Below are 27,132 nucleotides of genomic sequence, written 5' to 3' on the forward strand. Positions count from 1 at the left end.
GACTGTCCCTCTGGTATCTTTCGTCCCTCTTTTTTAACAGCTTGTTTGTTTTTATAAATTTTGATGCTGTTTTTTATTGTGTATGTTTGATATGTATGCATATATGTTTATTGTGTTAATATATATTGGTCACAAACTGTAAAATATTTGATTTGATTTGATTTGATTTGGTAATCAAAGTACGTCCCATATTAGGTAGTCCAACACAACTAAAACACTACAGCCTCCTTTTGAGATCGTGTCACTAATATCATGAAATAAGCCAAGGGCTTACCAAAATATATTACGAGTTACAACATGTCATTTAAATACCTAGATGTCTTTTCTAGCCAGGACTTGGTACTTTTATTTATTTTGACCTAAATCAATGGTTTTATATATAAGGTAATTCCTTTTGTATTGAAAATATTATTATCTAGTATTTTGCATTTATTCTAAATGTCAAACTACATTGAAGATCGACAATTTGGACTTGTCGCATTAAGACCTAAATCATCTCTCCGATTTTTCTTTACTTTTAGTGTTTTTTTTCAAGTATATTTTTCAAAAGCAAGCTATTATAGACAGTTTCTACCAACTGCTTGTGCCCATAAAGCAGTATATATTTTTCGATACATCATCAAGGACTCTATGATGCATTTTTATCGTAAATGTCTAGAGATCAGTCAATGGCAAAATTTTTTTATTCATTTATTAAATCATTAATGAAACAATTTCACCTGATTTTACCCTACAATAGGAACATATTGTACTATTAAACTTATTAGTGCGGTAGAGCTCAACATTTTTATAACTTTTAGTTAATAACACCATGCCACAGGGAATCTGAAGATATTTCTATGCTGTAATCCTAGACAAGTTAAAAAAATATTTCAAATGTGACCTAAATTTATTTCAGAATTCAAATGAAAAAAAAACCAATGGAGTCCTAACGATTTCCAACTGTTTATGTTTTTCTCATTCTTAAACTTTTCAACTGTAATACAAATTTCGCTTTTTGTGGTTTGATTGTTTTGAATGGGATATAGTTTTCTACGAAAAAGCAACGTTTAGTGACAATTGTCGCTTTCCTATTGGTATACAAATTATGATTGAATAGATTGTATTTTAAAATATCTATCTGCTCAATCAATTCAGTATCATTTTCTAGAATCAAAAGTATGATGGTTTATTGTGCATAGTAACAGCAAAATAATAATATGTCGTGTTCCTACCTTTAACAACTGTGCTGACTGCATGACTCGGAGAACTTCTAATCGAGTGGCAAATACAAGTGTAGACTTTGACTTGAATTTTTGCGGATGGTAACACCTTTGTAATGAAGCATGAATTCTTGTCCACTGGTACAACAATGCTTTCCGGAGATATCCAATGCTCTTCCGTATACTCAACTACGTACTCTTTGGTTTTGAAAAAAGTGCTTAATGGTTCTTTCCATGAAACCAATACACCATTATGGACACGTGATGCTTTTACTAGCTGTGGAGGTGATGGGTCTAAAACAGTGAATCTCAAAAATCAAACTTCCTTCTTTATTTTCATAAATGAAATCGTTATACAAATACGAAATAGATGGAAAGAAACATATATATATAATTCAAAAAAAATAAAGTACACAACAATTGAATTTGCAAACAAGCAGAAATGACTTGCATATTCTTTTCAACTGCCCATGTGGTCTAATTATATCTTTTATATTACAATCTTTCTACTAGGACCATCAAAATTCTACTTTGATCCAAGAACCATAGAACATTTTGGTAGGGGTGATGTGTATATTTGGCTAAACAATAATTGAGAGTTAATTTGGACGTATTGTTGCGTTTTGTTGTATTTCAAGAAACATTAGATCTTTGAATTTCCGTTTTCAATACGCCAAAATTACAATTTAAAGTTGTTGTATGTTGACTTGTTACCTTATTTCTTAACATATTAAAAAGATAAGTATCTTCCTTTTGATTTAAATGGGGAAAAAAATTTCACTTAGACAGTCACAAATCATAACGCAAAATAAACCATGACCAAATGCAAAAATACAGAAAAAACGTTAACAAGCATAACATCGATTTGTTCTATTCACTAGCGCTACGAAGAGTATTCAGTCTTTCAAATCTTTATTTTATTTGAAATAAGCAACAAATTAATAATATGCTATCATAAACAAATGCATGAATTTGTGATTATAAAGCGCCCAAATTTACGACAAACAAAGTGAGACAGTTACTCACAAGCTACGATTTAGACTAACATTGAAACATGATATTTTGGTTTCAAATATTTATAAATGCAGAATTTGAAATAACATTCCGCCATTATAAGTCAGTTCGATTCAATTTTTTTCAAATAAGCTCAAACCCATACTTGATAGCATATTAACTTGCAAGTCCATAATTCAACCAAATGTGACGTTCAGTTGACCTAGGCTGGAGAAGGATAGCGCATACGCCAATCAGGCGCAGTTATCAAAAAAATAAAAAAATCTAAACGCCGAAATGTGAAACAAGAAAACCATTATTAAGAACCATTTTGTTGACTCATACGGGCAACAAAAATGTGCTAATACATAAATATAGATATATAAAAGAGGGGCGAAAGATACCAAAGGGACAGTCAAAATTATAGATCGACAATAAACTGACTTAATATAATTTACATGTATTTTCTTTTTATTTGGAAAATGAAATCACACTGACCTAGACAAGTCCTCTTACTACAATTGCAAGTGTTTGTCCGTGCATGTATAGTTATATAATTTATGTTTTTATATCTGGTATAGCAAGTGGCATTCTTAGGAGGTCATCTAGATGGTTATTTAGAAATATCATAGTCTTAACTACCAAAGAAAGGCGGATACTTTATAATGAGTACATGCATTATCAATTGTTTCTTTTGAAGTTTTTGTAATGTTGATATACTTTTTTATAAGTTTTAAATCAAATATGAGAATTTGAGTCAAATTGGTGAACATATATTTGACAGCTAGATTCCCTCTGAAATAATACATATCATTTTTGTTATGTAGATGTCTATCATTGACATTAACTGGTTTTAACGTGCTTTACACTCTTGAGAATAAAATGCACGTCATTATAGTAATTATTACAAAAGAGAAGTGTTCCTAAATGTAAGCCAGTGTAAGCAGACACTTTTGATTTATAATATTAAAAAAATATATTACAAAACAAACAATGTACACCAGTGTCCTTATTAAATTCTGTTATCGGATAAACAATAAATGCTATTAGATAGTTCGTAATTTTGAGTGATTTAAAAATTATAAAAGAAATAAATTGAAGTTTGAGTTTCTCTCTTTTTGAAAAAGTGATCGGTTAATCAACTTAAACCACGTGTGTATATAGTTATCGAATGTACCAGGCTAATAATACACCACACGTGCGTTTCGTCTGCATGAAAAAGTAAAAACGTGAACACCCAAATTTCAACAAATATTGCCAAGGTCATCTACAATTTATAAAAATGACAATATAATTGATATTCATGTGAACATCGAAATGCTGACGATTACTCGGCTGGTGATACCCTCGGTGACAATGTCCACCAACAGTGGCATCGACATAGTGGTGTTAATAGTTATCACAGGTACTATTTGATTCGACAGATGCGCGTTTCGTCTGCATAAGACTCTAAAGTGACGCTCAGATCAAATCAGTTCAAAAGCCAAATATGTATAAAGTTATAGAGCCTTGAGGATCCAAAATTCCAAAAAGTTGTGCCCAATACGGGTAAGTTAATATCTGCCTGGATTAACAAATTCTTATTATTGTGAATTGTTCATACTTTTGCAAACAGTTAATTTATAACAATGACCATATAATTGTTATTCATGTGCTGACTACTGGGCTGGTGATGCTCTTTGGCACAAGACGTCCACCAGCAGTGGAATTAATTATATATGCGATTATAATTTATTAAATACGAGCAAGTCAATGCAAAAAGTTACAAATCGGAAAAAGTATTATTGGTAGCAGATTTGTCATCTAAAAAACACCATTACTTTTTTCATACGATAAGGTTGTAAACTATACAAATCGTTTAGTGCCTGCAATCCTCTCTAGATAAGACTTTTTTTAGTCCTTAAAATGTGTGTGTTTTGAACATCGCTTTGAAAGATAGGACAGTTGAAAAAACATTAGTGAATATTCCAACAATAAATAAAAATGACGAAAAACTATGATCATACCAATTAAAATGAAAAGAAATAACATTGTTACATTCAAATTGTACTTTCAAAGTTATTTCTTAAGATTTTGCAACTTACCGTTCAGTTTTTTTAGCCAAAAATGCTTGAATTTTATTGTGTGAGATCCAATCATCTCCTTCTGAAATGCATTCTTCAAGGTATCATGTAACACCTTCTCATCATTAAATTCTTCAGATATAAACATAATTGTAACTACTATGCTGCCTTCACTGAAAAATATAATTTTTTGATGTAAGATTAGAAAAACAACGAACTAGAATGATTACACTTTAAACAGGAGATTAGCTATCCATACAACAGTATTAAGAGTGGGATAGCCATATGTTCAATGATCTCCAACATACATTGCAGGCCATAAGTAGTATACTGCTGTTCTAAAACCCTTTTACAATATGAATAAAGTTACTCAATTTCTAATGTTTTGAATACTGGGCGGTCTCGTACTCCCTTTTAGCACAACATATTCATGGCAAATAATTTGATATAATCACTTGATTTTTAGAGTGAGCACACGTCCATGTGCGGAAAATGTATACTGTTGGCCCAATATCAGTTAAACTCATAAAGTGTGTGTTAGAATATATGTGTTTAGAAAAGTTGAATATGAACAGTGTATTTTTAATGCAACATTATTTCAAACATGTATTCCCGATATTATAATGGTTCGAACTTTTTGTACAACTGCTGACTTTAGATGGTGTCTTGATATTCCTTAACTTAAGAGTTTCGGGAAAGCGAGTGGATGTACATGTACACATGATCGTCAATAAATACGTAATACCAGTATTGGAAAAACTAATCAGCTGAAAGATTCTTTAAAGTCTGGAATTGGCAGAAGTGGAACAGCACGATTCATTTATGGCTTACTAACAACTTGGCATGTACGGCACGATCTGCAGTATTGTGTAACATTATCCTTAAGTCTTGGCAAGAAAATATGTTGCAAGATTGGTAGCCAAGTCTTTCTTATTTCTTAATGTCCGGTCATAAACAAGATGTATACGTTTGTCACCACCACTTCGTATACCAATCTCTATATTTCCTCTTGAAAGCATTTGGAGTCCTCCATTTCTTCATTAAAATATTGTCTTGATGGTGTAACGTTCAGTCGCTTTATCCACTTCGTCTTATGGTTAAACCCTCTTGCAAATAGTTTTACGTTCTTTTTTTTTTCGTCTGTACCACACACTTTCTTCTTCATAACGAATGGCTATGCATGTCTGAACATGACATAATAACTAGGTGGTTTTATGATGGCATTTTTTGAGCTACATGAACCTTCAATTGATGAATGGCTGTTCAGCATCCAGTGATCAGGACTATCACATGTTACTTTAATATGAATATGAACACTGCTGTGCACTACACTAATACGCTAAGACGGATCTCAAACATTCTAGGTCACAACTTTCACAAGGTAACAGTGCACAAGAACTTTATCAAATATTGCCATTTATTGCCATTTGTATGTTCGAATGATTGAATTGTGTATATACTAGTAATATGTATTGTAATATATATTGTATTTTAATGTATGAATGTATGAATGTTAACTGTATGCATGTATTTTGTTTGAGGGCCTCAATGAAAATTAGACTAGTTCTAAGTAAATTACCCTCTTTAAATAAAAGAATTTATTATTATTATTATTATATAAGCCATCCCGTACACACTATTCTGACTCCGAGTCTTTGTTCTATCAGCTAATTGCCGCAAACCGTAAATCTTTGGTTCGACCCGGCCAATAATCAGACCAACAACCTCTCGCACTTTAGGCGGTTATGAAAATTAAAGATGCACATACATGTATGTTCAAAACATTGAATAGAATAAAGGTCCAACTTGCCCCTCCCCTAAATATAATCTAATTATCATATTTATTTAACCATCAAACCACCTAAACAGGGTCAAACCATAATTAAATATATAATTTTTAGAGTTAAGATGACTTTGGCACGAAACGGATGTACGGACGTGTGAAAGCGATAAAATATAATATACACTTGTAAGCATGAGTTGATAGGCTCCTGATTTTGACAGACAAAGGCAATATGTGAAGGGATAAAACTAGTTTGAAGCAGAATCAACCCTCCCCTAACAGTGGTGTAACGGTACAACATAAGAACACATTATAAAGATCAGTTGAAAAAGGTTTAATTCATCAGGTGGATATAAATAAAAACATATGTTACAAAATCACAGAGTTGACGTAGCAGGGTAGTTATACGTCCCCACATCAAAAGATACGTTCAGATAAGTTTGATATGTCAGAAATGTCATTTTATTTGAAACCTCTAATATCAATTACAACATATAGTAATAGTATGTGCAATAGCCCAACTTACACAAAATGCTAACAGTGACTGACCTTGTTTGAAAGAAATTTCATTGTATATCATAGGAGATAGATATACTTCTTTGGAATGTAATTCGAGAAATGTGTGCATGATGGAATAGGAACCAAGTTACGACAACCAGTCCAGTACACACGAATGTAGTTCTTTTATTTTAAATGCTGTAGTGTTATCATTACACAAGTTCTGTAACTGAATATAAATTTATTTGAAAGGGTAAGCTTTCTTGTTTGAATTTCTCTAAAAAGTTTGATTGATTTATATGTAATCTGGCGCCAGTACATAGAGTATATTTCAAAATTTATATCCTTTACTCCCGGAAGTAGACGAACTAAACGTGTTGTCAATCAAAACACCATTTTGCAACGGAAATGCGAAACTTCGAAACAAATACCTAACATGAAACAGAAGTCCCAAGGTGGCTATCAAAATCAATTATTGAACAGCACCCCATTTATTTAATGGATACAGTTTCCGGATCTGAGTAAAAAGTAGATGTTAGTACCTTAGAGTGAGCCACACATTGAAGTAACGGAGCTCGCTTAAGCAGGATTGGAATACAATGCATGTATCTCTGTACTTATACTTAAAAGTAAAATCACAAAAATACTGAACTCAGAGGAAAATTCAAAACGGAAAGTTCCTTCTCAAGTTGCACAATCAAACGCTCAAACACTTCAATCGAATGGACAACACCTGTCATATTCATGACTTTGTACAGGCATTTCTTAATGTAGAAAATGGAGGATCAAACCTGGTTTTATAGCTAGCTAAACCTCTCACAATCCTCTGATTTGTATGACAATAAGCAATTCAATCAAAAGATAATATTTATATTCTAACAAACCTTTCAGATTTATGAATTATTTTCTGATCGCCTGGAAATCCATTACAGGTGTTTTTAAATATTTCATCAACGTTGTTTTGCACTAGATCTTTGTCTTTCTGATCATAAGTGTCATATGTTACTTCCATTGTAAACATATCATCTGTTAATGAAATGAAAGCAGATTATATTACGCTATACAGTTACGATTACTGTTCGATTAAATCAATTAAATAAAGGTATTATACCGCTGTTCAAAAGTCATAAATCGATGGAGAGAAAAAAAATCTGGATTACAAACTAAAACAGAAAGAAACACATCAACTATAAAGAGATCAATAACGGAACAACAGAAATTTTGAAGTTCATCAAAAACAAACGCCAACATACATATACGAACTATTTGATAACAACTGCAATACTCCTGACTTGGTACAGGACATTTTAAGAAATATGGTAGGTTGAACCTGGTTTTAGGTTTAACAAAACCTTCCGCTTATATGAAAACATTACGATATAGAAATACAGCACAAACAAACGCAAGACCACTCAGCACAGAGAAACGCACAAATAAATAATATAATAGTCGTTACAATATGTAAATGCCAAAATAACAACGAACATTTTCAATAAACGACAACACATGACGTCACTAACGTCACAAACAGTGACGTCATTGTGTAACTTATGTATAATCTTGAAATTCTTATGATTATTTTCACCATTATAGTCCAAACGATTATCCCGACTATTACAGTATTGATATTACGATGCTAGATAAAATTGACGAGGAAAGAAAACAATCGGCCACCGAAAGCTTTATTACTTGTAGAGCCTATGTGGTCGAGTGGTCTAGCGCGTCGGGTATAGTGCAAGGCGATTTAGTGCCACGATACCGCAATAGCATGAGTTGAAATCCCGGCGAGGGGAGAACAAAAAAATTGCGAAAGCGAATTTACAGATCTAATATTGTAGGGCTTATGTTTAGACGAATTATATATGTATCTTCTAATACGAAACAAGATATACTAAGCATCAGGACAAAAAGTGATTAACACAGTAGATGATTTGTCTCTTTACGATTCATTCAGCGGTAATCTTATTTGATGACGGATTAATTTGTCGATCACGTTTTCCAGACTGTTCCTAAACTTGACCATACATGTGTTATTTCTCTATGTTGAAATCAATTTAACATTCCCATATAGTAAACACAGAATATTTATACTCTCATCATGTAGTCATAGCTAATTTTTTGAACTATAGAGACTACATTTGTATAGATTTGGGTATACATACATTGCGAAAAAGAAGTAGAAAGCTAAGTTTAATCTTACGTCGAGTCGTAAATGGCTGAAATACTTCATATAAACTTTTCACCGAATTGCTACAGGAACAGATTTTAATCCAGTAAATCACACCTTCTTTCGCTGTTTCTATTTCATGTCTAAATACATTGAACGCAACAATTTTTTTATCAGCAATAGTATGCCAGTTGTCAATTGACCACTGTATCTCGTATCCTTCTATCTTTATCAAAGTATTTCGTGGTGAATTCCACGTCAGAACAATTTTACTGTTTTCCCCATTTGGAATTCCAACTTTTGGTTGTATGGGCACTGCCAAAAAGGAAACATTATATGTTAAATATCAATTTATTTTTAGTATCATTAAATATGTAAATTGTTTACAAAGTATTCGTTTTGTGCAAAATATAAGTTGAAGTATTTGTATCATTTGCAGTAATTCATTTCAATTGGTCTAGGAAAACATTTTAGTATTTGTCTTTTATTTTTGGGTCAATTGTTTGATGGGTTGCCAACAATACATATCCCGATATGTTTGTGAACACTCTTTCGATTATTTATTAAGTCTATGTAATAGTGTGCACATGACCTGTCTTGTTTATCAGTTTGTCCAAGAAGTTCTGAAAGTATTAGAGAATAATAAAGAGTTCACGCGGCGGTCATTCATGTGCATTTCATGAAAACGTCGTGTTGTGTTCTTTTGAAACCTCAAGATGCATAGTTTCACACAAATAATTAGCTCTATAAGTCTACTTTTTTTTTACTTTTGTCGGTAACAATAAAAAGTGACAATATTTCCTTTTTTGATAACATTGTTGTACTGGCCTGATAATTGAATACAATGTATAGTTCAGGATGGATTGTTTGACATACGCGTGAAGAAATTTAAGTTCCAAATTGGTATATTTGTCGTATTCATCAATAAATGTTGTACATATTTTCCCTTTTCTTGATTATTTTCTTAGGGCATCAACATTTCATCCTTTCGGTACCGACGGTGGGAAAGTTTAACGCCATTTTGTCCTAGATTAAAGTTGGTTTTTTTACATATAAACATATGTTCTATGTATACTGTAGCAATGATTGACTTATTCTTTCAATGTTTAATTTCTTGTTTTGTGTATAGTCTTTTTGATCGAATTAGGCCACTACAATTTTTATCATATTGTATGTTGTTTTATGTTGTTATGTTATACCACTGTGTTAAGTTAAGGTAAAGTTTGGTGCCTGTTAAAACGTTTTAACTCGCATTTTTATGCACCTGTCGTAATTCAAGAGATTGTTGTTCAGTTGTTTTCGTGTGTTGATGTGGTTCATAAGTAATGTTCGTTTCTCGATTTTACATAGATAAGACCGTTGGTTTTCCTGATTGAATTTGTTTCACACTAGTCTGTTTTGTGCCCTTAATAGCTTGCTGTTCGGTGTGAGCCCGGGCTCCGTGTTGAAGACCGTACTTTTACCTATAATGGTTTACTTTTACAAATTGTGACTTGGATGGAGAGTTGTCTCATTGGCACTCATATATCACCTTCGTTTATCTATCCTAAAACAATATCTTCAATTAGGATATTACTTATTTTCAAATATAATTTTTTCATTCAACGGCGAACAACGTCATTACGACTGTCAGATTCCTGTTCGTAAAGACTATTTATATCTTACAATGCCTATCTGTTTAGCGTAATGGTAGGCGATAACAAGTTTCAAACGTACTGAATGAAATGATTTTTTTTTTCTTGTTGTTTAGTACCAGTAGACTTAGTGTATCAGTCTATTATTTTGTTATTCGGAATATTATGCTATTTAATCTGAAAATCCATCAAAACATAGTGTCCTGTATTGATAAGGACAGCTTTCGCCATTTCTAATTTTAGTTTTGAATTTTCATTATCCTTTTTTATCTTGATTATTTGAATGCATTAGTTAATATATAATGAACTAGTTATGACTGTTACCTGAATTTTTTGAGATACCCAGATTTCATTAAAAGAAAGAATCATGAGTTTTCATCCATCAATGACCGAACAGTAATAAGAATAGGTCTAACTAAATACGTATATATGTGACGTGAATTTAACATTTTCCTTTTCTACAAAATTAATGAATTTTACTAGTGACTTCTAAGAGAAACTCGCTCAGCAAAAAGCTAAAATCTAAATTGAACAATTGTTAAAAACATCACGCCATGAGATGTAGTCAGAAAGAAAGGCATGAAAACGTCAGCGAACTTTAGAAGTGTGTTTATTTATTGACATGTAGAAGCATTTGACTACAATTTAAAATAAATATATCCATGTGTGTACACAACTTTATATAACTTTGTATATATTGGCACTGATCCGTTATAAGTTGAAAACTGACGAAAGAGGTAATAACATGAAACAAGTATTTTTGCAAAAGCCCACGAAATCTGCGCATTTGCTTGAAATGTATTAGTCTGTTAATTAGCGAACTTACATTCTGTGTTGAACGTTTCTTCTTGGGTACATTTACTTTCGACTCTATTCCTTAAACAGGCTGAGACTTTAAATCTGTAAGTTTTACTTGGCTTTAGTTTATTAAATGAATAATGTCTGTCTTCTTTGACATAAATCTGCTTCCATTTTCCGTTATAGGTATGATAAATGTTGTAACCCAGTATGTCTATAGTAGGTACTTTATCAGATATTGACCATGATATCCGTAGTGAACTTCCAACCGGTGTAATTTTCAAATTAAATGGACCTGCAAAACACAGAAATCACAAACGTGTTAGACCATTCTAGAAAATCATAAAATTCTCAAAAACATTTTTTTTAAAATGGCCAATTAATTTCAGGAATTATCATGATTAAGGGCAAAGCTTTGCATGTTTTTCAATTTCTGATTCAGGAAAAAAGTGGAAGGGAGATTTAAAAGTAAAAACTATCATACTTAACCATCGTTTTACCATAATAAGTTGATTGACCTGCAGTGACCTATGAATATCAAAACTAGGTAAAACAAGATAAAAGCTAAGTTATTTTAAAGCATAAATGCAGCACTATGAAGATTTAAAATTGAAAACAATATAAGAAGCATCAGCGTCTGTACGCCATAAATAGACACGTCATGTGCAATTTTAATCATATTTGCAAACATGTTCAACCTTTGGATAGTTAAACATGGCTACGATCATAATTTGAAAGACCAACAAATCAGAGTTAAACAATTTACCCAATTGTTTTACACGTAAATGTATATTGCTTCTAATTTTAGGTCAACACTCAATAATTTTCAATTTTCAATATTAGAAGAAAAAAACTTCTTGAGATACATCATTAAATATACATTCCATTCTTGAAACAAATAAACCAAATATACTATTCTATTATGATGTGTGGGTAACTATTGGCTCATCTTCATTGATGTTCATTTTTTTTTAAATCCATATCGTTTTCTTGTCCTAAATATGTGACTCGATTTTATTTGTTTGACGTGACGTCAAACAAAACTTCATATTCTCTTCTAAGTATCATATTCCCCTCAGAACGGCAGGATAACATTGTGCGACGTTTCCCGTGCTTAATGTTTTAAAAAAGTTTTGATCGTTTTTTTAAAGATAGTATATTACCTTGTATACAAATCCTTGGTTCTAACAACAAACATAAATGAATAAATAATTAACTTTAATCGGTACTGATTATCATTGTGTATGTTGTGTTTAGTTATGAACAAACTAACGGATCAGAAAAAATAGATGTAAATTAATATCTAATGTTCGGAAGTAAAACAAAAGTATAGACAGTTGAATCAAATATGACACCAAAAGATCAATGAAGGATAAAAAACTTAAATCAAAAAGTTTGGGGGTGGGGGAAGGTAAAAATTGCTGCATGTTTTGTATATCAAAAATCGATTTTACATATATCCATATTGGTCAATAAAATTTTCCCTCATTAAGTTAAGAGGGGGGTGGGTTGGAAAGGGGAGGGGGTGTGGGGTTGAGCGAAAAAACTATTTGAATTAAGTATTTTATCCTACATTGAACTTTTGATGCCGTCCTTTAGGGAGATTTGAAGATTTGCTCACCCTCGAAAAGTCATTTTTCCCTCGGGCGATGCCTTCGTGAAATATGATTTTTTTTGGGCGAATAAATCTTCATATCTCCCTCAGGCACGGGATATTAATGTATAATGTCCCTTTTTGATTTGGTACAATTGTTAATGAGACAACCAATCACAAGATATCAAATAACGCAAGGAACTATACATATATAGCGCCGTATCTAAAAGATAGGATAAGGCTTAAACCAAAGTCCAAGTCGTATGAAAACGAATGATAATACAAAAAAATGGAATTTGTATACTACTACTTGTCTTTGGTAAACTGAATCGTAATAGCAATCATACAACACTTTATTGTATTCACATTTTGAATAAAGAATGTCTGTATTAAAATAAAGAGAATGTTGGTCAAGAACATTTTCATTTTTGAACGACTCGGTTTTCTGCATTTATCAAATATTCAACAATTTATATGGTTAATTATTAACGAAAATTGTATTATCTAAAAAATGTGCATGCCATTAATTTCGATATATCACATTAATGTAATAACACAAGCAACACGACGGGTGCCACATGTGGAGCAGGATCTGCTTACCCTTCCGGAGCACCTGAGATCACCCCCAGTTTTTGGTGGGGTTCGTATTGCTTAGTCTTTGGTTTTCTATGTTGTGTCATCTGTACTATTATTTGTCTGTTTGTCTATTTGTTTTTGGCCATGGCGTTGTCAGTTTTTTTTCGATCTATGAGTTTGACTGTCCCTCTGGTATCTTTCGTCCCTCTTTTACAGATACACAACTTATTAATTCACGTGTACCCGTGCTTTTGGAGGTCATGATCTCGTGATGTCACTTTCCAACATCAATGTCATGTATATAAATCTGAAAATGTATTGTTGTGTTACTGATTACACTCTCACATAAAAAAATTAATTATGCACTTTAAGACATTTGTTTTTGGACATGGCGTTGTCAGTTTGTTTTCGATCTATGAGTTTGACTGTCCCTCTGGTATCTTTCGTCTCTTTTTTTTAATAGACCAAGGTGATGAAATAAAATAAATAATAGAGTTTTACACGAGTTTTGTATTTAAAGGACACTTTGTTTCTGTTTTAGGGTATTTGATACAATGTGTTCCTCGCTATAAATAATTACTATTCATGTGAAAGTAATCTCATTATAAACGGTATGCCATAAATTGCACTAAATGTGTTTTGATAATGTATTTCATATTCTCTGTTGCATACTATGCAGCTACAACACATCTAAATTTTGGCAATTTAAAGGCGAAAAATCAACAAAGTTCGCTGCATGTTTAGACAACTAATATACTAACATCAGGTATGGTTTGTGTTAACCTTATCCATAGTTATCAACGTTTCACAATGCTATCTTACATTTGAAAACGGTATTACTTGACACATCTGTGTGATTTTTTATATTATTATAATTATTCCATGATCTAAAGAAGTACTTCCCTAGCTCAACCGCTTACGGCTGACTAAGTATCTCAAACATTTACTGAGGGCAGCAATCCCGTCACATTAGTATAGTTTGCAAGCTAAAGTATTTGAAATATGAATGAAATAAAACAACGATTATTATTCACAATTCAAACATTTAATTTCACTGCTCTTTAATGCACATAATGAATTGTATGTCAACATCGAGCAGATGATGTAAAACGCCTTAATATACATGCAAATATTTGAAATATGAGTACTTACATATATCGACAGAACACATATTTGGTATTTTGTTTGTGATGATCAAAAGTGATGCAAAAATAGCTGAAAATAGTTACAATAGAAAAATAAATAATAAGAGTATAATGTACAATTGTACATTTAACATCGAGACAGTAGCCTAACAATGCAACATGCATAATGACATACAAAAAGAGACAGCTTGAGAAAAAAGAATGCTCAACAGAAGACTACAGTCGATGTCATATATTTCTGCTGTAGAGGGCCATTAGCAGAGATAATACAAATGCTAACAAATATAACAGAAACAAATTCAATATGTTGAATAGAAACCTGCTTCAATTTTTCGTTAACCTTGAGTGATTTCTTTAAAATGAAACATGTTCTCTACAACAGAAGAAATAAATGCTGCTCCTATCATGCTATTGGACTGTGCGTTCATGATGGTATTACCATCCGAGTACATCAGTTGTGCATTCGAGACAAGATACTACGGATAGTGTTTTCTTGAAAACTTGCTACAGAAAAAGATAGAGTCTATAGGACCATAAGTTTGAGAATGTACTAGATTTCGTCTGATCAGATGTTCATTTGAAGCATAACTATAAAAGAGTCTTCAAATGGAATATAAATGTCCATGTTTCATGCAATTTTCAAGAGCGTCCATTTCCTATCATGATTTTCTGGACAGAGGCCTAGGATTGCTACCAACGGGAAAGCTTAAACAACTAGTTTTCCTCGACTGTGACATCCCCGAATACTTTGTGATGATCACCGAATATTTTCTAACATGAGCAATACGAAGTGTGCAAAGAGTAAACTAGCAACAATTCCATGAAAAATTAAAAACAGACATTCTTGTATCAAACGGCAAAATCTAAAGCTCAAACACATCAAATTTAACTCATGAAAAGCAACTGTCATATTCCTGACTTGGTACAGTCATACCCTTATGTAGACAATAGTATATAATAAACGCATCCCCTTTACTTTGTTTATCCTCATCTGCCTAACTGAAGCCACATTAACTAGCTAGGTAATATCAAGGACATTTTTAAAAAACAATAAAGGATATGAGCTTCTTCTTGAAGTCAAAACATGGCGCTGTGCAGCGTTTTTTAATTTCTATATGCCTCAAACTTCTTAGAGTTTAGGCTTATACTCAAATTGTATGTTGCCCTCCGTTTTCTGTGCGTTTTTATGAGAAATCAATTTAACATATTTCCAACTGCATTCAAACCAGTAAATATACGCTGAGTCGCTACGAGATTGAACATTGCAATCACATCTTAGATTTACTAGGTGAACCAAACATCAATCAATATTACGTGCTTCCCAAAAAGATGTTAAGCTAAATATCAGCTGTAATTACAATGTGTAACCTATAGGTGAATTTCTTTTTGATATTTAGAGTTGGTACATGCTACAATTCAGTGTACACATATCCAATCCTGGCAGCGTCATTGGTGTATTGGACAATTGACCTTCTTGTGACTTTATATTTACTTTTAATAAAAACAATTTCAATATTTTCTTAACGACATTTTATCTATGTCGGAAAATTTCTATTAACAAATCTTTTCTGTGTGTATGCAACATAACGTGCACTTAAGTTCACATACCATAAACAATGCAGATACCTGCCAGACAAGTCAAACCTATGAAGTCAATGCGTCTATTTAAAAAATCTGGAAATAAATTTAAAAGAAAGTGTAATATCATTTTATTAGTGTTAAGAAGATTGTCTATAAATGTAGAAACCTGATTTCAGGGAAGGCAATGCACTGCATTGATAACGTTCAATACGAAGTAATAATTCATTAAACTAGACACTCTTTTTGTCACATTTTACCGAGATTACGTATACTGGACACCGTAAGAGATTATAAAGAGATGCACGTCTCATCTGAGCAATGAAAACCAATTTGATTGACACAAGTAAACCCGCAGTAGTTTTTCTCATTGCATCTCAGGAAATGAGTGATATTGTTACATTTACGAAGAGTCAAGAAGCGTATCTAGTAGAATGACTTATTACCTCGTATTGAACGTTTTCAAGTCAGTGAAATGTCTTTCCTGAAATCTGGTTCTTCATTTACCGACAATCTGCTCAACACTAGTAAAATGACGTTAAAATATATTATTTTAATTGTGTTCTTTACTCGACAGTGCTAATACTGATAGCAATATTTGACACTTTTTACTTTCTAATAATCCGAGATATTCCAAGCGTAAAAAAGCACGACCATGTTATATAAATATATATTGTATGTAAAATTTACAAGGCAATTGCGTTTTAGATTGCCTGAGCATAAACTGTGTAAACCTTTTGTTAATTGATCTCCCCGTTTAAAATATGAAAGGGGTAGACGTATGAGTTTAATGGGAATTTTTTAATAGAAAAACAAAAATGTATACGGAAAGAGCCTTTATGATGCTCATCTTGCTTGTTGTGATGGATGACAACTCCATAAGACAAATATTGTTCCCATAAACTTAAATAGCATCCATATTAAGGAAGACACATAAAACATTGACTAGGTGCAATGTGCTAGTTTCTTTGTCTATATAGTATAAATTGTTTCTACAATGAACTATTTTATGTTAAACACGAAAAATAAAATAATAACGTAATTCACATGCAACCATACAAATAATGTAAAATTATCTTTTGCTACATTATAGCATTTGAATTAATATGCCTTACCAATATTTTTTAGTTCTTTGCTAGACAGTTGTCGTAAATGTTGATTCCTGTTTCTTGAACTGAAATGAAAGTAGGTGCACATAAATGACGATAATTGGTTAAATGTAGTTCAACATATTGCAGATATTAGGCATTCTTTTCTTCATAGCTGTTTTCCTGCATATGCACAGTCTCTTATTATCTGAAGTGCAAACAGTGGAAAATATTTTAAATAAATGTTGACACAAACAAACAATATCAACCGCAAATGAAACTGCTCAAATGTCTATATTTGAGAGCATGCAGTTGAACAGAAAAAGTATATTGTGCAATACAAACCAAAACAGAAGACAATTGAAGCATGAATATGAGGACAATGGAAATTCCTAAATGGCAAACGGCCATCCATCTTGAAATTAATCCCCAAACTAAATATAATAAGACGAATAGTTACGTCTAAACAAATTAATCAAGGCAAAATAACAGACTGTTTAACATTGAACAAAGTAAACTTCTATTTAGCATGATATTTTTATTTTAAATGAAATAAATTTACGATTTTTAAGTTTCTCGTACAAGTTAACTATACATGTACATTAACTTATTGTAAAAGAGAATATCAACTTTTCTATGTTTACCAACACATGAGCACATTGAAGCAATTAGTGAATACCCAAATGTTACTCATTCTCTAATTAAGCATAATCTCTGTTAAATTCGTGTATTAATTGGTGGTTGTTGAAATCAGCTTCGCTACAAATACAGTATACATTTACGAGTCAACCATTTTAGATATAGCCAAACGGTATGCTTACCAAACGTAAAACTTGCCAATATCATTTTGATGTGGCGCTTGTAGAAAATGGAATACTGGTTAAAGTATATATTTGTTATATATTTGTAATGATTTGATGTCGTTTAAATGATTTTTTAAAACTTAATCATGAGACTGAATAGAGTTTATACTAATTATTCGATCCTGTTCTGATCAACAGTACTGGTTAGAAACGATTGAAGGAGAATAAATACTAAATTTGCCGTATAGTCATATGCATCAACAAAATATGTTGTTCTAAAAAAAATAAACCAGTTTACTCACTTTTCAGGGCCCATTTCAGGACATTTATGGATGTGTTTCCTGTCGTTTTCATGGAGACAGACATAGTCTAAAATCATGATGAAAGTCATTACAGAACAATTTAAATGTCTAGCAGTCAAAACTGAGTCACAATCCAAATTGCACGTATGCTCCTGTATTTTATGCAACATGTATTGTCACTTATTAATTTTTGCAGTAATATTTGAAGTTGACGCATTATGATTAAGATTTTTTTTCAAAAGTAGTCCATCATCTCATAACAATACGTAAAATTATTAAACTAATATTGCATGTAAAAGACAGTTCATATACAAATAAAACGTGTAGCACTGATGGACGCATGTTAACATGATAGTGAAAAGATTGATGGCTTAAGTGTGGATCTGGCCATGCAATAATTTCGTTTGGTGATGATATTAATAAAAACTTCGCTCAAATCATAAATACAAATATTCTTATACCCACTAAGACAAAGTTTTACTGAAAGTTCATTTCCAAAATACGGTTTAACTTTGTTTGCTCAATTTAAGAATGATGCAGATACATTTCAGTTTTATATCTTTGTGAAATGATGACATTTCAAGTAAATTTATCTTCTAAAACATTTGCAAAATGCAGGTTCCTCCGACATATCTAGACTATATTACTTGAGGGACGTTCTTTATATCCGCAATCAGTTCACAGTCAAAAATAGCGTCGGAGCTTTCGACATATTTTATGAGATACTGTATCTCAACGTAAGTATTGAATATATAATGCATATGTTATAAACCACTCGACTTGTAATTACAATTTGAAAAAGCTAGTTACAGTTCAGAGGGAAAATGCTGTTCCGGTAAATGAACTTTCCTATTTTACATGGAGTTATAGATACGTTCAACTACACGACTGAAAGGGCTAACGATTGAGGTGAAAGAAAAACACGTTTACTCATAGTTGAAACTAAGTACTGTTTATTTTTCTCTCTGTTATTTAAAGATGTCCTGATTGAAAGCAAGTCTTTGGTGGTTACTGTTTGATTTACTCACAACTTTTGCGTATAACAAATGACTTAGAACTAAATATATAACAAAGAGACATGAACATTTTTAAAGATTTGAACTGGTTTGCATTTGCAACTTTTTCATGATGTCAATTATCAATGTCTATGCATATGAATTATTTGTAAGGGAAGATTTTGTACAGTGTCTGTTTTAATTTGTATGAAATATCTTAAATCTACATATTAACCAGATATGAGCCTGTATCCAGGTAAACACTGATTTTGGTTCAAGTAACAAGAACAGTCCTCCTGTGACGGAACACAATCACATTTATTTGGTATTTCATTTACGAAACCATATCCTTTTTGAAAATTACAACGACAAGAAAGATCTTTCTTCGGCGATCCGTGGTGAAACAAAATGTTCCCTTCCTCACTGCATGTTGATTTCTGAAAAACACAGTCACTGCCAGCATTTGAGCCAAGTGGAAACGGTTGGTATCTGTCATAGTCTCTGCAAGGTTCAGAATTAGGGTAAAGACTAATGACATATTGAGAACCTGAAAATATAAGAAATCAATGACAGAAGTTTGAAAGTATCAATTAAGCACAAAATGAATGTTGTTTCTAAACAAAAATAAGTAACAATACATCATTTAAATCTATCAGATTACCGAGTACATGAAATCAAATGCAATGAAATCATGCATGTACTTTTTTAGCATGCACCAATATCTTCCAATCATTCTATAGGGATGGCATTATCTAACTTCTAATTCAGATCATCAAAGGAAGTAAGATATTTTATTTCACAAAATCTGGTTTCGGACTAGAAAACATTGTATTTAAAGATGAAAACCTGTAAGTATATGAATGCATTTTTTAATCATAAAGAAAACACATTTACCAGGGTATGATGGTAGAAGTCGTCGATGTGTTTAACAATTCACTAAGAGTCAACACAGAAATATTATTTCGTCACATTTTCCATTTGTATTCCGGAATATAATCGGTGTTGTAGATATAACTTACAGGCTTTTGTATACGCTTTTATCGTAGCGATGCGGCGAAAATTGCCAACACAAGATCAGCCGAAAGGGTATGTCTATGAAGGCTGGTCTTGTTTGCAGTATACTACTTGAAATGGTATTTCAAATGACAATATAGATTAAACATACGAGATAAGATTGTACTTTTGCATTACTGCCCAATGCTTTGTTTTAACTCATTTCACATACCATTGTTTTCAGTTGAAGAAAATTTGAATATATATTTAGATTTTTGCAGTAGTTTTAAACAACAAAGTAACTGTTACAGAATGTGATTTTTAAAACTCTGACTAACAAATGGTGGTTATATCCCGATGAAAGCGTATGATCTTAATGTACATTGGCACATTTTGAAATCGGACTAAAACCATCAAATATTTAAGGACAACTCTCATCAATGTACAGTAGATGTCCTTTTAGTCTAGTCCTCCTCTCTTTGACAACAATATGTTTTTAAGAAAGGATATACAATATACAATTTCCTACAGCTTACCGTTTCCTGATATAACCGGTTGAAATTTGCAAGATTCTTCGTATTTCCTTTTAATGGCATTATATAGGCAGGTGTACTTCTTTGTTTCTGTTCCATTGCAGACCAAAGATGATATAAATCTCCATTCTGACTGAGATGGGCAACGTATGTTCCGATACGAAAATGCAACAACGCAATACGGAATAAACTGCAAGACAAAAGTAGTAAATTTTAGTCTTCATACGTCTTTTACAGATACACAACTTATTGATTCACGTGTACCCGTGCTTTTGGGGTCATGATCTCGTGATGTCACTTTCCAACATAAATGCCTTTATTTATGTACTTTAAGACATTTGTGATTCTGAAACTGTCGCTGGAAAAGGCGCAATATCCAAGAACTCAACGGGAAATGATAACTTGGCAACATGAGGATGGTATAGAGTGATAAACTTTGAACTTCCGACTAATGAACTTAAGAACATGCCGAAGCTGGCACAGCATCCTTGCTTCACAGTTGGCCCGGCAAATACGTTAGGAATCCTCTTTCTTGTTTGAAAAAAATTAGAACTACACATACATTGTATTAATTGTCATCGTGCATAGTTCAGATTTTCTATTCATATTTTACTGTTTGTCCTTTTGACATTATATATATCCTTTTATGTTTGCATTTTAAAATATGTTTTTTTTTTGGTTTCATTGTAGCGACATTCGTCGAATAGCTCGTATGGTGCAGCCAAAAAGTTTACTTTTAATAATAAACTTGATAATACCTAAGTGGGAACCGCTTCTATTTTGATTTCCCCGAGAATCTCACCATCCTTATAACCTATATCAGTGTACAAACCATATATTGTATTATTAAAATGTGTTTGATAGTGAATTTTGGACATCATTTTGAATTGAAAACTGTTTCCATTCGTGCATATCTATCAGAAATTGTTCGATTTTGACTTTTGAACCTGTTAACTTTAATCAGATTTCGACAATATCTTCGATAAGCTCTTGACGTTTGTATTATATTTGAGATTTTTAGTAGTTGGACATTGGTAATTACTGAAGAAAAGATATTTTTCGACTTAAATGTCTGGTCCAATTAAAAGGTTATGTCTACCACTCGGTTGATTTCCTTACAATGCTTATTGAATTGTAGTAACTTATATTTATCCTATTTTATGACCGCCCAAAAAAACCAACCCAAACTGATCCACATAATTTCTAAAAACCACAAGGTTCATAAATTCCATTTAAATAAAAGTACATTCTTATTCTACACAGAGAAAAGTTTAGTAACCTTATATCCTTATGCTTTTTAAATCAAAATTAAATTAAAAAAAAACTAACCTAGATACTTTTAGAACTTTGATTACAAATAAGTATGCATTATTTTTGACATGTGAGTATCATTGCAGTAATATTTATCATGTTAACCATATCTTATTAACAAAAAACAACCCATCCTGATGTTAATAATTACTTTAACCGATGACGGTGAACGATTTACATCTAAATGAAGAAATAATTGCACTCTTATTTAACACACGCACACACAAGTTTTAATATTTTTATCATTAGTTCATATACATTTTTGATGATATAACTTACTCAAAGGTACTTGAAATGACTGAATTCAGATGTTAATTCACCGGTTTTATCTTTTTTAAAAGAAAGAAATAAGGACATGTCTAAACTATGCAAGCACAACTTTAGTGTCTTTGGTCTTATATACGTTATATTTCATGGAAAACAACCAATCCAGATGTACATAGAATACTAATATCACTTGATGATTCGTGATTTCTGTTAACATGTCAAGATGAAGAAAAATTTGAAGTCTTATGCCGTTTTCACACAGTAAACATGTTTATAAGTAGTTGAATGTAATGTACACTGGTTTCACATTAAATTTGGTCATATCTATACACCTGGTTTAATTACTTGTACTTAGGATGTGTTCACACTTGTTAATAATATGTCATTTAAATGCTCATTACATAGAATCGAATTCAAATTTCTTGGACAACTTTTTAAGCAGTTAGGGAACGACCATTTGATTTCAAAAGGGGTATGATTTCTTCCTTAAAAAATATTCTGATCCCCAATTTGATAAAAAAAAGTTCTGGTCAAATAGATGACAAGTAAAATATTCTAAATCTTCCCCATACCTTATAGTACCCATAACCCCCCCCCCCCCCCCCTTCCCCCTGTTGAAGTTAAATGGTTGCTCCTTTATGAAAGCCCTTCGGCTGATTTGCAGTACTTTAAAGATACTAAAGATGTCTCGATTAGTAAATAAAACGTAGGCTGCAGCAGCGTGCTCATTGCCGAAGTTAAAGGATTGAGATGTTTAGGATTACTGCATTTCTATCTTTTCTGTTTGTTACAAATGGCATTTTTCCTCCAAGGAGTAGGAATATTTGGCATAGACAAATGAGTGACAACAATTTCACACCTGTTTGCTGTTTGACAGTTGACGTGTTTCACAATTACAAAATAAAAACGGATCATTTAATGCCGAAGTACATACGCATGCCTTTAGGTAAAGGCTTATTGAAACTATAAGAGATTTTCGACGAATCCACGGTTCGTTTTCCACAAGTAGGCGGTGGAAATTGCATATATACGCATACATTTGCATAAGCGCAAAATTTAAAAAGATATATAGTAAAGCGAGTTGATGATTTGGTGAAACATACTTGTGTTTTCCCAATTCATTAGCTTTGCTTGAATAAAATGGTCATCATTTTGAACCAAGAGCAATGACCAAATACTACAATGTAGATACTTCTTAACAACTACGACTTTGACTGTAAAACAACAGTTTGTACATTGCAAATTAATGTGGTTTTTTTCTAAGTGCATTTTACCGGATCTGAAATACTAGCCAAGCAATATAATTTACCGCACACTCTTTTTAGTAATGCATTTATGAGGGAATCGTTGATTGAGTAATATATATATATATATATGAAGAGACATTAATTGTCGAAATCCGGATATGGTGTACAAAAACCTTTGCACCTTTTGATTGCGGTATATCATCTTTTCCGCAAGTTTATTGTTTTCTGTTTAGTATTAAATTTATAATTAAGATCCATTTATTGCATCGGTGATCCGTTTATTTGGCAATCGCCAATGGCAGTCAGCAGGGTTTAAGAACGTTTGTTGTTCGATCTGTTAGTCAAGTGCGTTTTGTTAAAATATACTTTTTCACTTTTTTTTTGTCTTTTGGAAAATGTTGTTTGTGCTGTATTTAGACCCCTCTAACAAGAAATTTTTTTGGCATGCACACGTATAAAATTTGCGGTTTTTATCCAACGCAAACATAGGTTTGAACGTTGTTTTCAATTTAGACTTGTTTATATATGAACTATATATATAAGAGTCTATCCTAAATTGAGGTAAATCATATGGCCTTCCAAATACCGTTTCGATCCCTAACATCACTGAAGAGACATTTATTGTCGAAATCCGGATATGGTGTACAAATTTTTGCACCTCATGTTTGTGGTATACCATCTTTTCCACAAGTTTATTGTTTTCTGTTTGGTATTTAATTATTATTAAGATCCATTTTGTTAGATCTGTTGATCAATTTATTTGGCAATCGCCAATGGCAGTCAGCAGGGTTTAAGAACATCAGTTGTTCGACCTGTTAGTCAAATGCGTTTTGTTAAAATAGACTTTTTCACTTTTTTTTGGTCTTTTGGAAATTGTTGTTTGTGCTGTATTTAGACCCCTCTACCAAGAAATTTATTTTGCATGCACACGTATAAAAATTGCGGTTTTTATCCAACGCAATCATAGGTTTGAACGTTGTTTTCAATTTAGACTTTTTATATTTTTTCGTTTGGGCTTGTATTATATTTTCCTTCGGGTTTATATGATCCGTTCATCCTATTTCGACTCTTTAAAATTCAAGAGTCTATCCTAAATTGAGGTAAATCATATGGCCTTCCAAATACCGTTTCGTTCTCTAACATCACTGAAGAGACATTTATTGTCGAAATCCGGATATGGTGTACAAATTTTTGCACCTCATGTTTGTGGTATACCATCTTTTCCACAAGTTTATTGTTTTCTGTTTGGTATTTAATTAATATTAAGATCCATTTTGTTAGATCTGGTGATCAATTTATTTGGCAATCGCCAATGGCAGTCAGCAGGGTTTAAGAACATCAGTTGTTCGACCTGGTAGTCAAATGCGTTTTGTTAAAATAGACTTTTTCACTTTTTTTTGGTCTTTTGGAAATTGTTGTTTGTGATGTATTTAGACCCCTCTACCAAGAAATTTTTTTTGCATGCACACGTATAAAAATTGCGGTTTTTATCCAACGCAATCATAGGTTTGAACGTTGTTTTCAATTTAGACTTTATATATATATATATATATATATATATATATATATATATAAAATGACTGAATAATAGCCAACGATAAATCTTACGGGGCGATGGATCATATAAATATGATACAGTACACTACAAAATATAATATATAACCAGTCTAAAAGGGTACAACATCACCAAAAAATGACAATAAACGAACAATTGTAACTATAAATATTTCGGATAACAGATATCCTTCATCAATATGAGCACGATGTAAAATGAATCAGATAAATCTATTCTGATTATTAAACTATAGCAATCTTGAATTCTATACAATAAAAAAAAGTGAAACAGTTTCACCCGAACATCATATGTAGAGACGCTAATAAATTTTAAAATTTCCAAAAAACGACTCAAAGACATGCCTAAAATGAAAATAGTAATTATAGATATGAACTGGCACAACTTTAAAATTCCAAAATGACGTCAGTTAAGATGTTACAACAACTGCGTGTAAATACATTCCCAAAAGAACAGCACTGATCGATATAAGCTGGTAAAATATGACAAACAGAGGCTGCGTATTTATCATTCCAAATAAATAGCAGTTTTATAATGAAAAGAAAAAATAATAGTAAATTTCCGACTCCAAAATATCTTTCTTAGACACTACTACATCTATTAAGGACGGTGTCATATCAACAGATCTCTACTGTAAACCTACAGATAAACAGTACCTTTCTCCCCAAAGCTGTCACCCCAAACACTGTACAAAAAGTATCCCGTACAGTCAAGCTCTCAGGGTAAAGCGGATTTGCTCCTGTGAGGAGGCTGTCACTAAAAGGTTACAGGAACTTCGCGGTTTTTTGACCAAACGAGGTTATAAGAAATTGGACATAGATAAGGGATTTGCGCGTGCTAATAACAACAGCCGCAATGACCTATTACAGTACAAACAGAAGAGGCGCAACAAAATAGTTCCGTTTGTTTTAACATACAATCCCGCCTTCATTAACCTTTCACGTTTGATCCGTACCAATTGGCAAACTATTGCCAATCACCCAAAATTATCCAAGATCTTTCCCAATCCTCCTGTCTTAGCTTTTCGGAGACCAGCAAGTCTGAAAGACTTATTTGTGAGAGCTGACGTCTCCTCTAATAAAAGCTGTTCAACTGCAGGATGGTGCAAGTCGTGTGGTAACAGACGATGTCTGACTTGCCAACAAATACTGAATACTCAAACATTTACTTGCCACTCCACTGGGTCTGTGTACACTATATTTTGTAATGTAACTTGCAAAACACAGAATGTTGTATACCGTCTTCAGTGTCGATGTGGCATGCAGTATATTGACGAGACAGAACAGCCTTTCAACAAACGCATGAATGGTCATCGAAGTGACTACACCTGCAAGCCCGACCTCCCCGTAAGTCGTCATTTGAGATCACCTGGGCACGTCCAAGCTGATCTCAAAAACCTTACAATCACAATCATAGACCACAACGAGGGTTGGTCAAGGGCCGAAAGACTTGCTCGGGAAAGGTTTTGGATAAGAAAGCTAAGGACAGTTTCCCCAGAGGGCATAAATGAAAAAAACATAGAATGAGTCACTCATTTTCCCTACCATCACTCATTTTCCTGACATCATTTGTTTCCAGTTACTCCGGCTTCCTTACTTGACTCTTACAGTTTTAAGGATTCTTCTGGAATTTTTGGAATTTTACTAGTTTAAATACCAGGGTTCTTTTCATTTCGTAGGGATATACAAGTACGCATCCACGTCCAACTTTTAACCTTAGCCCAAATTTACTATTATTTTTTCTTTTCATTATAAAACTGCTATTTATTTGGAATGATAAATACGCAGCTTCTGTTTGTCATATTTTACCAGCTTATATCGATCAGTGCTGTTCTTTTGGGAATGTATTTACACGCAGTTGTTGTAACATCTTAACTGACGTCATTTTGGAATTTTAAAGTTGTGCCAGTTCATATCTATAATTACTATTTTCATTTTAGGCATGTCTTTGAGTCGTTTTTTTGGAAATTTTTAAAATTTATTAGCGTCT

The 27,132-nt window shown here is 32.4% G+C and overlaps 1 protein-coding gene across 1 annotated transcript; it reads right to left on the bottom strand.

Annotated features, from left to right (window-relative positions):
- Positions 1-725: 725 nt before the first annotated feature.
- On the bottom strand, positions 726-16,122 carry LOC127736860 (uncharacterized). The gene is made up of 8 exons (XM_052247435.1): positions 16,062-16,122; positions 14,461-14,523; positions 11,167-11,433; positions 8,740-9,021; positions 7,424-7,565; positions 4,280-4,431; positions 1,215-1,496; positions 726-730 (listed from the first exon to the last, which is right to left on the bottom strand). The coding sequence occupies exons 2-8, from the start codon at positions 14,477-14,479 to the stop codon at positions 726-728; spliced, it is 1,149 nt and encodes a 382-aa protein (XP_052103395.1). The 5' UTR covers positions 14,480-14,523; positions 16,062-16,122.
- Positions 16,123-27,132: the final 11,010 nt, after the last annotated feature.

This window comes from Mytilus californianus, unplaced genomic scaffold (genome assembly GCF_021869535.1).
Source record: "Mytilus californianus isolate M0D057914Y unplaced genomic scaffold, xbMytCali1.0.p SCAF_39, whole genome shotgun sequence".
Lineage (NCBI taxonomy): Eukaryota > Metazoa > Mollusca > Bivalvia > Mytilida > Mytilidae > Mytilus > Mytilus californianus.

Excerpts from the sequence above, each read along its gene's own strand:
- LOC127736860 (XM_052247435.1), bottom strand. Across the intron at positions 9,022-11,166 it reads AGAAACGTTCAACACAGAAT|TGCCCATACAACCAAAAGTT; the intron begins GTAAGTTCGCTA and ends CCTTTTTGGCAG. Across the intron at positions 1,497-4,279 it reads TTGGCTAAAAAAACTGAACG|ACCCATCACCTCCACAGCTA; the intron begins GTAAGTTGCAAA and ends TCACTGTTTTAG.